This window comes from Passer montanus, unplaced genomic scaffold (genome assembly GCF_014805655.1).
Source record: "Passer montanus isolate IOZ18808 unplaced genomic scaffold, ASM1480565v1 scaffold150, whole genome shotgun sequence".
Classification (NCBI taxonomy): Eukaryota; Metazoa; Chordata; class Aves; order Passeriformes; family Passeridae; genus Passer; species Passer montanus.
The window spans coordinates 1-18,488 of NW_024362052.1; the positions used below are offsets into that span (position 1 = coordinate 1).

At 44.4% G+C, this 18,488-nt stretch overlaps 1 protein-coding gene across 12 annotated transcripts in view; it reads right to left on the minus strand.

Moving 5' to 3' along the window:
* Positions 1 to 7,096: 7,096 nt before the first annotated feature.
* The window catches only part of BMP3 (bone morphogenetic protein 3), a 76,604-nt gene continuing 65,212 nt past the window's right edge, over positions 7,097 to 18,488 (minus strand). For all 12 annotated transcript variants that reach the window (XM_039701932.1, XM_039701938.1, XM_039701936.1 and 9 more), the window contains 2 exons: positions 10,407 to 11,317; positions 7,097 to 8,750 (listed from right to left, as the gene is read on the minus strand). In XM_039701932.1, coding sequence (XP_039557866.1) covers positions 8,559 to 8,750; positions 10,407 to 11,317 — 1,103 coding nt within the window. In that variant the 3' untranslated portion in view covers positions 7,097 to 8,558. The remainder of the gene's footprint in view (positions 8,751 to 10,406; positions 11,318 to 18,488) is intronic.

Consider the following 18,488-nt stretch of genomic DNA (forward strand, 5'->3'; position numbering starts at 1 on the left):
TCTGAAGAAAGCAACCCCTGGCTAAGAGGAGCAAGGCTTTGCAAGCTGGGGCTTCTTATTGCCTTGGAAAGGCGATTGTCCTGCTGGAAATTGTAGGCGACAATGCCATTCCCTGCGGGCCGAGTGTCCGGGACTGCAGTGCCGCGCTGTGGCCACACGGGCAGGGGAGGCGCAGAACCGGACAGGGGGGAGGGATCCCCTCCAAAACTCCTAAAATAAACACCCCAAAAACCTGCCTCTAACTCAGCAGGAACCGAAAAGCCCCCTTTCTTTAAAACCATATTTAAATATATTTTATATTTATATTCACGCGCGTATTTATAGCGGACGTTGATGTGTCATGAAATTCATATTACGTCTATTACTATTCTTTTTATATATTTATATTTCGTATTTTTTAAAATATTTTTGTATTTTGATTGTATATTTCGATATTTCGATTTATATTTCTATACTACTTATATTATTTAAAATAAAAACCCCATCTGTCACCAAATAAATACAAAAAAAAGCCTTCTTTTAAGCTATATTGAAATATTTCTGTATTTCTACTTTGCATGATTATATTCACATTTCTATTTATAGCTTCTATTGACATATTATATTGCTAATTCTACATCATATATATCATAATCTAATAATGATGAATGCTTATTTATATTATATATCATGTCTACTGCTACAACTTATTTTTTCTTGTATTTTCATTTCTGATATATTTCTATACTTAGATTTCTACATTTATATTATTTGTATTAATTCATTATTCTATTTTTATAGTAAAAACCCTGCCTATTGCTAAATAAAAAACCCTTTATTTTAAATTATTTTTTAAAAAACATTTCTATGTTTATCATTTGCTACATATACTATTTTAACATATTGATGTGCTATATTTATATATTTTTTATATATTTATATAATGTACTATAATAAGATATATGCAGTATAACCTGAATTATGTGTTACATCGATTTATATTATATTTATAGATATTTTCTGGTTTTATGTATGTCTGCATATAATTGTAACACATTTCCATATTCAGATTTTGTATGGGGTTTTGTTTATATTTATAATCCATATTTATAGGCCTATAAGCATACAAAACACTCTATATTAAACAATACAGTATCTTATTGTAATATATAATACGATTTATGTTACATATTTTATTTTTATATATTCTGTCTGTTTTTAAATTTTAAGGTTTTTATTCTCATTTCTGTACATATATTGGTTTTGTTTAATTACAGTTATAGTTATGATTTAACATTGAAAATCCAATTCCTAAATAAAATGACAAAACAAACAGCATGAAATTCCCACCAATATCGTCCAAAAGCATCAAAACAGCTCCACCAGCCAAACAACTACCAGGAAAAAAACCACACAACACTCTTTTCACTAACAATTCTTATCACATCACAAAAATGCAACGAAAATAAAAGAAAACCCTATAAAAACACACGCAGCAAATCACAAAAACTACTAAAAAAAATCAAACCAATTTACTCAACTCCAAACCATACAATTGACGCTGAAAGTTAATAAAAAAAATAACCAAAATTCTACCTCAAAGAATAACCAACGCCCTATAAAAATAACTAAAAAACCGAAGTAATGAAAGATTTTAAAAAATGAGAAAATAACTACTCACATTAAAAAACTACCTGAAAATATCCACAATATAGATATCCATGCTCCCAAAAATAAAACGAATATACAACAACCAAATACATCAAATGACCAAAATAAAATCCCAAAAAACAAACCAAAAACAAATAAATTAACTACAAAAAAGTATTCCTAACTCAAAATACCCAAAATGCCTCAACCCATCAAAATAAAAAAAAAACAAAATAAACACAAAGCCTAAATATGGGTAACTGTAAACAATATCTCCCAAATTATCCATAATCATGCACTCCAACCAAACAAACCAAATAAATAAAAGCCCTGTAAGATAATCAACAAAAACGCAATTAAAAATGTTAAAAACCCATGAACTACATGATACTTCCTCAAACCCCCCCAAGACAAACACTTCATACTCACGCTAATGAAAGCCACCACAACAGAATTAAAAACCTAACCTCTACTTCACATAAAAATAATTGTAAACTCTAAAAAACATAATATCTGGGGGAAAAAAAAAGGCGACAAAAATCCTCAATTCAAAAACATCCTTCCCATCAACGCCTGAACCGAGAGCCGTAACACGCAAGAAGTTCACCACACACCGACTGCAAAAAATTAAAACCACATAATAAATTCCTAAAAAAAACACCTCAGAGCCACGACGTAAAAGAAATGTCAATAATTAAAACCCGAGCTCCCGGCAGGAAAGCGGCTCCTCCGGCGGCTCCTCCGGCCGGGGCCAGCGCCGCCTCTGCCGCCCGGCAGGGCACGGCACGGCTCGGCTCGGCCCCTCAGCTCAAACCCTTCAAAAGGAGGGACAACAGCGCTGCCCCCTCCATTTAAACCTAAGGGTGACGGAAATGGGGGGGCAAACTCCAAATCAAACCCTTAATGCGACAACGTTTTTCCCCTTCCATTTAGGATAGAGCACAGGGGCTTCCCTACCACCCCTAACAGACTGGAAAAGGCAGGTTTTTCCTTCAAATCAATACCCAGAAAATCGCAAGTGGAGGAGGAACACCCCAGTTCCAACACAGGCAGTAATCGAAGAGGAGTTGCTTCCCTCTTTTTAATATTTTTTCCCTCATAACACCCCCTCCTTCTTTATCATTTCTTTTGCTCTCATAACCGCACCTCCTTTTTTTTTTTTTTTTTTTTTCCTCCCAAACCCCCCCCCCTTTTTTTTTTTTTTTTTTTTTCCTTTTTTTTTTCCTGGGGGCACCGGGGAGGGATTGGCAAGATGAAATCGAAAAGGGGAAGGAGAAAAGTCCCCGCCACGAATCCACACGAGCTCACCTGTCCGGCTGCTGCTTCCCGGCACGAAGCTCTGTCCCTCGGCACCTCCCTTCAGCAATGCTCCAAGCGCGTATCCAGGTGTTCCCCCAGACCCTCCAAGAAGCTTCCCGTCCTTCCACAGGACAGCCCCGGGAGCCCCCAACAAACCCCTCTGCTCAGCAACTCCGGGAAAAAGGGAGCTGAGGGAAACCTTCCCCTAAAACAGCCTCCCTCCGGCAGGAGCCGCCCCCTCCTCATCCTCACACCTGGGGCTGCTCTGAGCCCTCCTCATCTTCACAGCTCACACCTGGGGCTGCTCTGAGCCATCCTCACCCTCACAGCTCATGCCTGGCGCTGTTGCCACGCTCCAACATCGTCTCTCCCTCTCCCAGACACAGCCCACTTCTCACAGTCCAGACAGAAATCTGCTGTGTCTGTTGGTTTTCCTGAGTCCGCCTGGTTACACCATTAAAACACGGACACGCAGCCATGGTTTGGTTCGGCTCTTCGTCTAAACTCGGCTGGTTTCGGCTGAACCCGGTTCGGTTCAAGCCGGTCATATTCGGCACTTCGGATGAACTCGGCTACACTCGGTTACAGTCGGCTATTGTTGTCTAAACTCGGCTATTGTCGGCCCTTCGGCTAAACTCGGCTATTATCCGCACAACTCTGCTATTCTCAGCTATCATGGCCTCTTCGGGTACACTCGGCCATTATCAGCTAACCTGGATTTGCCCGCCCTTTTTGCCGCTGTCTTGAGAAGGTCAAGCGAGTCCGCGACACGCCACGCCCAAGATGGCGGCCACGAGGGGACCTCGGCAAAGTGAGGCATCAATTCTAAAGCCTGTCGCCGGCCGTGCAAAACGTGCCCGCCCGCGGCGTTTTTGAGCCCACAGCCCGTGTCTACTGTACTGGAAACGCCACAGAAAATTTTGCCGGAGCTGCGCCGACGTTGGTGTGCCGTGCAGGCAGCTCATTAGACAGCCCGTGGTCCTCGATTTTCCCGCTTTTTTGCCGCCAGCTTGAGAAGGTCAAGCGAGGCCGCAATGAGCCACTTTCAAGATGGCCGCCACTGCAGGACCTCGGCAGGGAGAGGTATCTATACTAAAGCCTGTCCACGCTCCCCAAAAACACGCCCATCTGCGGCGCCGCTGAGTCCACAACCCGTGTGCACGGCACAGGAAACGCCACAGAAAATCCCACCTGGGTTGCGCCGGCGTCGGTGTGCCGTGCAGGCGGTCCAGTAGACGGGCTGGGGTCCTCGATTTTCCCGCCCTTTTGTCGCCACCTTGAGAAGGTCAAGCGAGTCCGCGAAACGCCACTCCCAAGATGGCGGCTGAGAGAGGTCTTCAGCCAACTGTGGTGTTTAGGCCGATGCCTGTCAGAAACGCGCCCGCCCGCGGCGCTGCTGATTATATATTTCTAGATTTAGATTTATATTATGTGCTTATATTATTTTAAATAAAATCCCCTGCCTCTACCCACATAAAAACCAAAAAAAACCCCTTTATTTGAAACTGTATTTCAATTTTTAAAGTTATAGTCTTCATATTTATATTCACGTTTACATTTAAAATGTATTTTGTTGTATAGTGTTATTTATATTCTGCATTACATCTCTTCCTATTACTTATATTTATTCACATTTTGTATTTATATATATCTTTATATACTGATTGTATATTTCTATATTTAGAACCATATAAAAATAATATGCATATTCATATTATTAAAAATAAAACCCCTTCCTCTAACCAAATAAAAACAAAAAAAGCCCGTTGTTTTAAACTATATTTAAATATTTTTATATTTATATTTTTCATAATTATATTCACATTTGCATTTATCATTTATATTGATGTATTATATTTATAAATACATATAATATACACCATAATGTAATAATAAAAATTTTTCTTTATATGTCATATGTACTGCTAATATTTATATTTATGTAGTTTTTTAATTTTTATATATATCCTTATGTATATATTTCTATACTTAGATTTTTACCTGTATTTTATTTATAATTTTTATAATAAAAACCCTGCCTATTACCAAATAAAAAACTCCCCCTTTTTAAACTGAATTTAAATATTTTTTCATTTATATTTTTATATTCACATGCACAACTGGTTATATATATTATATTATGATACATTGATGCACTATATTTGTATATATATATAATATATATGAATATACTATAATATAATAAGATATATACAGTATGATTTGTATTACGTATTGTATAGATTTCTATTATTTTGTATTTATATATAAATAAATATATATAAATAAATGTCTATATCATATTTTATATGCAATTTTATTTATATTTACAATCTATATTTAGATGTATTTATATAAACATATTAAATACTCTGTATTAAACATTATAATATTATTGATGTTTATATGCATTCTGTTTATATTTAAAATTTAAGTTTTATATTCCCATTTCTATACTTATATATTTGGTTTTTTAAATTTTAGTTACAATTTTGCATTGAAAATCTAATTCCCAAAAATAAAATGACAAAACAAACAACACCAAATTCCCACCAATATTGTCAAAAAAAAAAAAAAATAGCTCCACCAGCCAACCAACTACTGGCAAAAAACCAGCACACTATGCTCTTTTCAATAAAATTCTTATCACATCACAAATGAAACAAAAATAAAAAACAACCCTAAAGAAACCCACACAGCAAACCACAAAATCTAGTAAATAAAAATAAACCAAAGCAACTTAATGAACTCAAAACCATACAACTGACCCCAAACGTTACTAAAGAAATAACCAGAACTCTACCTCACACTAGTTCATAAAGAGTAACCAATACTCTGTAAAATAACCAAAAATAACCACCAGACTAATTAATGATTTAAAAATCCTACACTACTAAAAAGCAAAAAAATCACGACCCCGAAAAATCTTCCTTAAAAAATCAACCATATAAATACCAGTGTTCCCAAAAATAAAACTAATAAAAAACAACCACCAAATAAATCAAGCTATAAAAATATCACAGATAAATTAATTATAACAAAAAAGTCATTCCTAACTCAATAAACCCATAATGCCTCAAACCATCAAAACAAAAATACCTCCTAGAAATAAGCACGAAGCCTAAAGATAAATGTAACCATAGACAATATATCCTGAATTATCCGTAACAATAAGACATACGCTACAATTAAACAATCCAAATAAATAAAACCCCGGTAATATAGTAAAGAAAAACGTGATTATAAATACTAATTAACTACACATGACAGTAACTCAGACTCACCAAGACAAACACTGCATACTGACATTAATAAAAGCACCACATCATCACTAAAAACCTAACCTCTACTTCATGCTACGGCCCATAAAATCCACTGTAAACCTGAAAAAAAAAATCCTTTAAAAACATAACACCCAGGCAGAGGGAGGACACAGTAAGAAAAGGAAGAACGAGGTGCAGGAGGAAATTGGAAACCCTCCACCAAAAAGAAAAAAAAATGGGATGGGCAGTATGACAGAGAGGAAATAAAAAAGAACAGGAACGGGGAATGGGACACAAGGATCCCACGAGGAACAATGGCACAGGGAAAATAAAAAAGGAGCATGAGTGAGGCAGGGAGAAGGACAGAGAAAAAGACAGAGTGCCAAACACCAGGCAGGGACAGAGGGATGCAGGGACACAGAGGGCAAGATGCTTCTCCTGCAGCCACTACACAAGTGCAGCTGCCCTGCAATTTCATGCTCAGTGTCTCTTCCAAGGTGAACAAACAGGTACCCCCAGCATCTCCTTCCTTTAGGCAGCACAGACCCAGCAGGAGAACCTGGAATGCAAGGATGGATCTAAACATGGGAGTCCCACTTGCTACTCTGTCCACCTTTTCTCCAGCTTAGCCCTGGGCTGGGAAACAAAAGACAACAAACATTTAAAAACTGAACTTGAGGTGTCCTGATGATGCCCAGCCTGGGAGAAAGCCCTTCCCACCAGCCTCTTGGCATTTTCCCACTCTGAGAAACCGTGGAAATGCACATCCAGACCCGGGGCGGGCAGCCTGGGATGTTTTCTGCACACAAACACCACAGCCCCGAGCACCAGAAGCCTGAACAGACTCTCCCAGGCAGCCTCAAATGTTCTTGGAAACGCCCAAGTGCCACACAGGAAAACAGAGATTTTCATTTTAAAGTCATTTTATTTTCCGCTTTTCCAGAATTCCGAGCACAATGTCCACATTCCTGGAGGAAAACAATACAGACCAGCAGTGAAACACTGCGGGTACACCTGCCCTTTGGAGCTCCCCTGCAGTCCTGGCAGTTCATCCTTGCACTGACAGAGAAAACAGCATGGTTTGAAGAATGCTGAGATGAAGGAGGATACACTAGGAGGGCCGTGGATATAAAATAAATTAGAAGCATCTGTAAAAGTTTCTTTCCATATACAAAATAATTTTTATTTTTGGGGGGTGATTTTCACTTTTTAAAATTGACAGTCTGTACACAGATAAACCTTTCCCCAGAAATCACTTAAAATGCTGGTTTTACAAGGAAAAAGGAGCCACTGAACAACCCATCCTGCAAACTCACAAGCCTCTGCTCAGCTGAGGGTGCCAATCTTTGGGGCCAGCCCTGCCCCAGGAGTGACACCCTGCTGCTGCAGAGTGCAGGGCCCCCAGAGTATGGAAGAGTGAATCACCACTAAATCACCACTTTTTGCCAGCTAAATCAGAGCACTGAGTGCCCCGTCTGATCCTTTCCTGAACAGCTCCGAGCAGGGTGACTCCAGCACCTCCCACTGCCTGACCATCTCTCCATGCAGAAATTCTTCCTCAAGCCCAGCCTGACCCGCTCCTGGTGCAGCTTGAGGCTGTGATCTCTGCTCCTGTCACTTGTCACCTGGGAGAAGAGGCCACTGCACAACCTGGCCACAGCACCCTTGCAGGCAGACAGCCCACAGGTTTTGGAAGAGCATTCCAGAACTCATGACACCTCACTGAGCGTGGTATCCATGGCAGAAGTCAGAGTGATGCCCTCAGCAGTGCTGCTTGGAGCTCCCAAGAGCTGAAGCACAGAGCACGTGTCAGTGCAAAGGAACCCACACACAAGGTGGATAACCTCTTACCAAGGAGGTGCACGGCCACGAGGATGTCAGATTGGTTTTGCTGCCTTGCTGTACTACTCTAAAACCTAAGGCAAGAAACTCAGCTTTAAAATGAAGACTACTGCATTTCTAACCTCTCCCCACCATTAGAACAGAGATAAGAAGTACCAGCCTGTGCTGCTTCCAAACTCTTGTACGAAAATAGATCACTATGTCCCTTTGGGCAGTCTCAAAAATCTGCAGGTTCTTCTTTCAGCTCTTGCTTCCAACAGGTACAGTCAGGTCCCACTGCCAAGTCCCGTGTCTTGGTCAGAATCACGGACAAAGGAAGTTTGTGTTCACCCTCCTTGGAATGACTGCTTGCAATCCATCCTGCTCCCACTCTGACTGACTGGAAATCTTTACATTTTCTCTTTCTTGTCCAAAGGAAATGCATTGGCAGTGCAAACACGAAGCAGGTGTGATGAGACTCCTGCCCACCCCCTTCCCCGGGCAGCCAGCCATCACCCTGGCAGGGCCCAAAGGCCACCCAAGGCGTTATCTGCACGCACAGGACTCCACTGTCATGTTGGGGTACACCTTCAGAACCACGTTCTTGTTCTCATCAAAGAACAAGATACTGAGAGAAGACATTTTGTCAGGAACACAGCAAGGCTCGGGAATGCCGGGGACGACTCCGACGGCTCTCACAATGCTCTGGATGGTGGCGTGGTTGGATGGCTTCATGGCCTGCAAGAGACAGACACGGCAGAACATGTTACTGACCCAAAATGCCATGGATTATAATAAAATTGCTTCGCTGAAGGGCCCTGTTGAGACCTGCACTGCTGAGGAAGGAGCCTCCAAGACAGCTGTGCCTCATACTAAAGTGACATTTTCCTCAGGGAAGAAACTTCAAAGGACAAAATTTCCTACATTTATAAAAAGGGACACACTTTTTATAGGTTTGCTCTGAACAGAAAGCAAATCTGCCTGGTAAGGTAACTGCACCCTGAAATGCTTCCTGATCCAAGTACCTGTACAAGAGAGAGCTGGGTATGAAAAATGCACACAATACAGCTTTTTCTTTGGTTTTTAGAGTTGTTCTTACACACACAATCTGGGAATCAAAACAGTTCAGTGTGTATCCCATCATATGTCCCTGGGAAATACACAGAACCAGGTCGTTTTGGCCAAATGTTCAATTTGCAGTGTTGCTGCAATGAGAGATTATTTGGTTCTGGGAAAAAGTCAGTCTTAAGGGTTAGATATGGACCTGCAAAAAGAGCAGGAATAACTGTGAATTCCAGCTCATCATCTCGTTTGCTCAGCACATTAGTGCATGAAGTTGTAAGTCCCCATCTAAGCTGATCAAAGACATTTCTGTTGGTTTGTTTGGAATTCAAGAGTACCTATACTCCTCAGCAGCAGCAGCCAGGATTTAAAAACAAGTTTTGGATTATCATACAACTCAGATTTCTGCATAATTTCTGTCTTCAAAGGGAAGTGAAAGCTCTGGTAGCACCCAGTCATGTTTCCTTACTCAGCTGCTGGGCAGCATTCTCCCCAAAATAACTGGGAGCCAGCAGCTGGGAGCCTGCTGGTCACAAGCCAAAAGGCAGAACACCAGTGCCCTGCGGAGTGTCACTGAAGCTAGACAAGTCTTCTCCTCCTCCCAGGAGAGGAACCCAGCTTGCTTTGTCTGGGTGCCATCCCCTTTGGTGCAATTCTTCCACCCATCACTTTCCAAGGGAGACTCCCTTGGCTCCTTAAGCCACTGAAATGCCACATATATTTTGGAACCAACTGCTCTGGCTTCACTGTGGCAGGACCAAAGACTCTGGAATGAAATGCTGCAGTGAGTCCAAGAGCCCTGCCTTGACTGATGTTTCCTGCAGCTGTTACTTGTGCATACTCCTCGTTTTAGGCCAGCCTCAAATCCCATGTCCTACTCCCAGGTCTAGGCAGCCTCCAGGACTCACTAAGAATGTTGCTAAGAATGACACTGGACATGTGGAGCAGAGTTCATCTATCCAGGTTACAGGGCTAGGAGCACATCAGCCTCCCCTGCCAACCAGCTCATACAAACTATGGGATATTTTGAAAGTGAGCGGGACTGGATCCACTGGTTTTGGATCCCCTGGGTCCAGTGAACCAGAAGTGATTCACTCGACTCTGTGGCACCCCAACCACACCTGGCAGTGCCCGGAGCTGGAGCTCCCTGCCCTTGGGGCAGCCTTGCCACTCCCTGTGGAGGGCCTCTGGGCTCCTTTTGGGCACAACAAGTGCTGCCTACCAAACAGTTTTCCAGATCTGGCTTGCATCGCTGGCTGCCTTTTACGGCCTTTTGTGGGAAACAAAATGCCCAGTTTATGGTAACAGACAGTGAAAAAGCATCACTCATACCTTTGGAATTGGGAATTGGCATTCTCCTGAGCAGTAATAGGCATCAAAGGACTTTGGGGAAATAATCCACTCGCTCCAGCCGATGTCTGCAAAATCCACCTTGAGGTAGCGCCGGGCGCAACTCCTCGGCTCGTTCCACTGCTTCCTCCTGGCCTTCTTCAGTGTCTGCTCATCAAACTGCAGAGTCTGGCTCTTGTGCACGTGACTCTTCCTCTGCTTCTTCTTACTCCTGGCCCTGTCTGCCAGCTGTGGCTGGAAGGCCTTGTAGGGCTTGGTGGCCTCCCAGCTGTGCTCCTCGCCATACTGGTACTTGGCTCCCGGCAGCTCGTTGTTCTGCAGAGGCAGCAGGGCGCCTGCGGAGCGCTTCCTCCGCTGGATGTTGGTGCTGCTCCTCCTGTGGCCCTCTGGCTTGGGAAGGACCCTGGCCAGAGGGTGACGGTGGCCTCGCAAGGTGGAGACGACGCTCTCTGGCTCCGAGATAGCGGAATCATTGGCGTAAATCAGGATGTAGGGCTCGTAGGAGGAAGATGCCCTTTCCCAGGCATGGCGGCCAGGCAGATCCATTTTAACACTGAGCAGCATCTCGTTGTTTCGCTTTGCTTCGTGCAGGAGCCGAGTGATATCCTTCCACTGCCAGGAAAGGACATCCTGGTAGGCAGAGGAGACATTTATGAGGAAATGTCCCAGGCTGCGAGTCGGGTTCCCAGCTGAAGGAAAGGTCCAAACCGAAAGACGTATCTGAATTTCAGGTGGCCTGTGCCGGTGATGAGAACAGCCACTGGGCTGGGAACAGTTCCACTCCACGTGCAGCAGATCACCAACATAATAATACACCGAAGCTGACAGGACATTTTCAGACTCCGTGAGTGATGTCAGGTTAAAAACGTACATCTCCTGGCCCTCGGGGCTCCCTAGAAAAAGAATTAATCACGTAAGAATATGGGCATCTAAAAATGTCATCCAGAGGGGACACATGGCTGCTCTGACAGCCTTTTAGCTAAATCAGACACTACTCATGCCTGAAGTTTCCCTCTAGAACAGTCAGCCACACTAGGTACATTTAGTCATTCCATCTTGGACACTTCATCAATTTTCATGCCAGAGTTAGAAGGTATTTACTAATACAGCTGAAGACAGGCAGATAGTCTAGAACAACCCTGGTAGCCCAAACAAAGCCAATCCAAAAACCAGATTTGAGGGCTCGTGGGGTGGAACACGTGGGGGACTCTAACGCCCCCAAAGGTGCAACAGCAAGGCTCAAGAGGAAGGTGTAATTTTTCTTTTAAAATTCCCTGTGGGCTGCAGTTATGTCCATCCTTCAGAGAAAGAGAAATACAGATTGGAATGTCAAGCTGTAAAACCAGACTGGGAGGGAAAACTCAAATACAGTGTAGCTAAGGTATGGTCTGCAACCCCGCCCAAAGGACTGGAAACATCCTGACCCATTAGGGAAATGCAGAATGAAATGCTTTTTGGACACCACAGCATGTGAAAAGCCTCTCCAAAGGGTCAGTCCAAGCAATGACAAGCACAGAGATGGCCACAGACTAGGGATGACCAGCCACACCACTCCCACCCTCCACACAAGGTCGGAAGTCCCTTGCCCAGGCAATTGAAAACATAATTTTCAGTACTCATCTTACACAGACATTGACAAATTCACGTTCTGTGTGATGTTCAGTGCCTCCAGCCTGTAGCATCCCAATGGCCAGTGCCATTCAGGTAAGTGTGGCAAAAGCCTGGGCTCTCCCTGTGCTACCCCATCCCTACCCCAGCAATCCAAGCAGCTTCCTCCTCTTCTGAACATTTTTGTGTCATAGTATTCCAATCATTACATTAAAAAAGCAGGAAGAAAGAAAGAACCCCTTCTCCCCAACTTAGCAGATGTACTGCTTCATGGAAATTATGGAAAAAACCTGCACATCTTCTTCAGTGGAAAAGGGCCAAAACAGTGGAAAGGCCAAATCATCTAAGGAATCATCTTTGTTTAAACATTCAGCCTAATCTGACAGCAGAGCACATAGATAACTTAGCAAGTGCTGAAAACTCAGGTACCACTATTATTGCAGATGCCTAGGGAGCCAGATTTACCTGGAATCCCATCCTGATTTGTATTCCTCAAGCCAAAACCAGCCCTTGATTACACTTGTACTAGGCACCTTTTAAGAAGCTATTATTTCAATCACTTCTGTATGTTGAAGGACAAGTTTTGATCTTAATTCTCATTACCAATGCCACTTAAAAAGGCTCGCCTGTTCTAAACTGGCATATTGTATTGGAAGACAAAAGAAGCTGCTTTTGTTCATCCAGAAATTCTGGACAGCATGGGGCAGACACAGAGGGGTCTATAATTTTGGTTAAAAGCTAAATTCCAGCCTGCCAAGACGAAGCACTTGCAGTAGATGGTGCTGTTTTCCCACACAACCACCTCCCAGCTTCAGCAGCTCCGAGTTCTCCGATCTTTCATCTGCAAAATCACCTCAAAAACACTTACTACTGGCCAGCACAGACATCTGTGGATTCACCAGATTCTGCCTCGAGAAACCCAACTGCATAACCTGGGGCTGCATCACAATTTGGGAGTACCAGGTTCAGTACACCACTTGTGCCACACCGATACCCAACTCCCAGGTGTGAGCACTGCACTGAAATAAGCGTTCCCTGGGCTAGAAATTACCCTGAAAAATTACACACCAAGAAAGATGCAGCTTCCAAATAACTACAAAAGCATCTTTTGCTCAGAAAAATTTCATTTAATTGAAACAAGACTTTGCTTTTGCTCTGCTGGAAACCATTCCAGGCTGTTTAGTAGCAGCTCGAACCCAGCTCCTGGCACTGCAGCTGAAGTACCTGCTGGATCTTAGGGGCATGGCCCGTGCTTCCTCGCCTCCCCACACCAACCCACAGCTGCAAGGAAGTGTGACTGGCATTGAAAGAGTATTTTTAAGGAAGTGCAGTAGGTCTAGCAAGACCGACATCGCTGGCACAAACAGATTCCTGTCACAAGGGGGATTTCAGGCATCAAAAAGCTGGAACGAGTCTGCGAACATGTGTGTTTACCTTTATAGAGGATGCCCTGACATTTTTATGGACTGCCAAATCTATCCCACAGGTGAAAAAGGATGCAGTAACGAGAACTATTTAGTTATACAGTCACCATTAGCCACCATTTAAAGGAGGTATTAGAGGTGTCCTGTGCCAGGGCCCGGTTAAGGACGGATCGGTGGTTCCGGTGTAAAACTTTGTTCTCATCGGTTCACAGCCCATGTACAAAAGTTCACTTGGAGCTGGAAACGGGAACAAGTTCCTCTGTAGAAAGAGATTTGGAAACCAGATTTGCTCTTTTCTCCCAATTTTCCTTTTGCTTGACTGCTGCTTCCTAGTACCAATTTGTGTTCTATGCAAAAGGAAAAGATAGGATGCGGTTCTCCCTTTTGAAAGAGCATAGGACCTGGTGCCAAACTGGTTTTACTAATTCTTTTAGCAAAGCAGGTAAGATCACAGCAGCTAACAACTCAATATAAAACAGGAGCAAGTTCACCAGCTATCAGCCTCCCAAATAAAGAGCTTGTGTAGAAACAGCAACGCTGCATCCCAGGACCTAACTTACATGAGGGTTTCATGATACAAAACCCACAAATCTGCACATTGCATGCTGGACATTTGATCTCTTTGCTATATATTTTAAACAGGAGGACCACAGGAGGTGTGAAAACTAAACATAGCATCTAGCTCGAAGCTAGCACAAGCCAAGCAAACCAAGGGGGTACACCCACAAATCCGGGAAGGAGAGCCGACCTCGCTCTTCCTCACAGCCACGATTCATCACACTTGGGCTGCTGGGGTGAAAAGCAACTTGTGCACAGCCTCTCCTCTGATGCCACAGCTCCTCACGCTGAAGTAGGAAACACTGTCCTATAAACAGGGACTGGCAGGGAGCTCCGAACACAGGTCACTCACGTGCGTGGCACCGCTGCAAGACACACAGTGACAGAAGCCAGAAATTCTGTCCTGAGAGGCCAAACCTACAGATCCTGCCCACTTGCCTCAGAGGCTTGCAGATTTGGGCCCACCTGCCCAAATCATAGCTTAATGATTGTCGAGTTCCTGAAAAATACCAGGATGCTACTGCTTGCATTGCATTTACAGGGGTGCACCAAAAAAACCCCAAAACCAAACAGAAGAAACACACAGAAGGAAAAAACAAAAGTCTCCTGACTGAATATTTGTAAAGCTCTTGTTGCAAGGAACCCCTGGTGCTCAGAGGGGCCAGCGTTTGGCCTGGGCTGGTTTCTGCAGGCTGATGGGAGCCGCTGAGGCGCTGCTTTCCCCGTGCCTGCTCTGCTTCCCCTGTTTGCGTGGGCACCACAACAAAGGAAAGACAGGCCTTGGGAAAGGGAGGAGAACATAGTTCTAAAACCACAAGAATTGGCCTAGGGGCAGGTGTAATACCTGAAATTACTTGAACTTCAGTCAATAAAAAAGAGTTTAAAGTAATTTCTGACTGTATAGCTTTACTATAACACCATTAGGAGGGCCTTCCAATTAAAGTCAGGACTCATTTGCAAGCCGTGCTCCTTAAGTGATGCTAGGACTAAAAATGCTTTCAGAACTAAACCTAATCTGCATTTGAGGCTTTTATCTTGCCGCTCTCTTTTATTTTTTCATGCTGTATCTGACCTCCAAACCCTGAGCCTGGGCAGCCACCAGCACACCTCTGGAAGCAGTGCTGAGGGTAAGCAGATTTCTGCTCAGTTCTCTTTCTGGAGGAGAGAGCAGCCGTGCACAGACACGGATGCATGGGCAGGAGCACAGCTTCAGAATTCCCTTACCAGAGCTGCCCGTGTGTTCCATTGTGGCTCACAGATCACCTGACCTTTGACAGGTCACCTATGTGCCTTTGAGAGCCACAAGGGATGGAAAACCGCTCACTCCTGTGGCACCCACAGGTAAAGAACTGAAAAAGGCCTGTCCAAAGCAATACAAGGACTACCAGTCATCCCAGAAATGTCCTGCAACAGTGAGAAGAGCTGCCACAGAAATCAGGGGCTGAACATCCCTCAACTCAGATACAGAGAAACAAATTACCACAGTTAAGTCCATCAGAGATAACAGTGCTAAAGTGTAACTGAACACTCTGAGAAAGATGTATGTACATCCTTACTGCACTCCTCATGGATTTCAGGACTGGGGTTTCTTTTCAGCTTTGTCACAGGCAAGGTCCCTTTTCCTGAGCTATTCAAACTGTACAATTATGCTCCCAGATAATTTAGCAACATTAACTGCAAACAAATTTACCTGAATGATCGCATGAACATTCATCAAAATCAATGGCCAAAACCCCCAGCCCAAACAAGCCTGATTGTGAATTCTGGTGCATGAGAGGTTTCAGGGCAGCGTGCGATGGAGGCTTTAAAGAGCTGCCACACGAGGCTGAAGCTCTGGTCCCATCCCCTCAGAGAACTGAGCGGCAGAAAGAGAAACTTGCTTTTCACAGGAATGAGGATGCTTGCTTTGATTAATCAGCCATGCTGGGTTTTGCTGGCTGTTGGTGACAGGGCTGCAGCTGCCACGTGCGACACCACTGCTTTTTGACCAGAAACAGGGATGAGTTTCAACAAATCCTACGAGATTTTGGTCTCATCACACAACGCTCCAGACTCTCAACAATTTGTCTGCTGGGTTACCTGGGAGATTTGGGAAAGGCCTTTCCCATGTGCTGCAGAAGAACCAGAAGCCCCTGCAGAGGAAAAGCAAGGACAGAAAGGTTTCACAGCTACCTTTGAGAGCTCAGAAAATCTGTGCTTCAGAAGAGTTTCTCTCCTGAAAATGTCAGACTAAACTGCAAAGTTAAACTGCAAATGAAACCACTGAAAATTTGCTTCAAGACCTCTTGCTGTGGATGGAGGAGACACAGGAGGATTCTGGGGGAACTTCTGCTCCTAGCAGACAAAAAGCTGAGTCCTGAAGGGGCTGGCAGAGGGACTGGTAAAATATGAAGGTTTAATAGCAAAGTCACATATTAAATTAACTAATTAAATTAATTGTCCATTAAGGACAAGGGGAAACCCATGGGAGACTGAAATTTGGAGCCAAGGAGTACAACAGTCAAAGCAGAGGATCTAGAGACAAAGTACCTTGAAAGGGGAATACTGCTGGATGTGCCATTTCCATGGCAGGCCTTGTCAGGCAGTTGGGCCCAAGGAAGAAGTCAGAAAAAGTCTTTCCATTGCACCCACCACCCTGAGGAACATCACATATAAGGGCTTTCTGGAAACAGATTTTCTGCCATCAATAACCACACCAAATAAGCTGCTGCTGCTGCCAATGGCAAGAGAAAGACAACAGATAACTGGTTAAATATTTTGCATAAATACTTATTAAAGTGTCAACAATTTTTTAAACCAATTTATTGCTTTGGCACTCGATCTGTGAAAGTACTGGAGGAGGAGGAAAGGGATTAGCAAGCAGTGTGTTTATAGGACTGCTGCCACTCAACATCAAGTGAGAGTACTAATAGAATCAGAAAGACCACGGAGATGGGATTTCAACCAACAACATTCTAGGCTTAGAACAATAAATGGCTTTAATCAGATATGCGTAACAGAGCAAATATTGCTCTGCTGGGATCATTAACAACCTCTCCTCTTTTTTTTGGCTGGGGGGGGAGCTGTAGTAAATATTATATCCTCCCCTCTTTTGGAAGGCTTAATTCAGCGACAGTCATGGACATAAGACTTGACGAGGCGAACAAGTCACGTGAGAAAGGCAAGAGAGCTCTTCAGTAGGAGCAGCAAGCTGGAGAGTCCTGGCTCTCAATGCTCCAAACCCAGGGTAATTACTCCTCTAAAGCCTCTCCTGCAGACAGGAATACTTGCAGGGTTGAAACCTAAGTCACCAAAGCCACTCATTCCTCATTGTATTTGGTCTCCCAAAGAGCTGCCTTATAAAAGACATTGTTGCTTTTGAAGAAGCAAGGAAGCCTGCCACCCACAGCTCTCTTTCCTAGGACAGGAAGGACTTGAAGCAAGTCACTGAAACTCACGGACAGCTCTCACTTTTACCGATAGATGCTTGCCCAGGAAAAAGGCACTGGGTCAGTGCACCAGTGTAAAGAAAAGTAAGAGACTGGGAAATGGGGCTTCTGTGTGTGCTGTGACAGCTGTGCCACACGCAGCAAGGTTTTGGGGTGCAGGAGATAAGGGAAGGACATCCCAGCGATGCACATCTTTGGGTGCTGGCCATTCCATTTAGCCCTTGTGGAGCTCACATGCACAAAGACCACAAGAGGAAAGCGTTAGGGTTAGCACCAAGACAGGAACTTCTCTTTCTGCTAGGACATGGTTCTTTTGAGACGCTGGCATGTTAAACTCGTCCCCCTCCCTTACAGAAAATGTTTTTACATTTTCACCCATCTACCTGTGCATGCCAGTGTGTAATCATGGAGAGACGTAAGTGCCCTTTCTAAAGATGCCAAGATGAAGTATTTACGCCACCAAGTGATGCTTAAACTGAACTCATCTGCCACTGCATCTCACTGTCAGTAACCCCAAGCATGTCACGGCTCCATCAGGTGCAAACCAGCCCTTGGCTCCAACAGAAGCTACACGTGCAGAACACCTCTAACAAACGGGGGACTCCAGAGAAGCTCCGCTAATTACTCCACCTCCCTCACACTGTGCTCAGCCAGCGTGATGACAGTGATGCTTGAAGCAGAGCAGAAGCGGTAAAGCAATAATTTAAGCACAGGACACAACGTCAAACACCACAGCCCCCGCAGGAAGCGATACTCCTCCAATTCTCTCATTTCTTCCCTCCACCGAGCTCTCGGGGCACCGCCCCAGCGATGCTCCGACCCCACGGCCGCGGTGCGCACTCACCTGCCGGCAGCGGGCGGAAGCCGCGCACCGTGTTACCCCGCCGGAGCCACGGCCCGGCCGGTGTCGGCGGCTCCCGGCCGCCGCGGTACTGCTCGTAGAGCCGCAGCATGTGCTCCGCCACCCTGTCCGCCGGCCGCCCGGGCCGCCGCTGCCCCGCGCCGTCCTCACCTGCGGCCGCCCGGGCGCGGCCGCCCCGCACGGC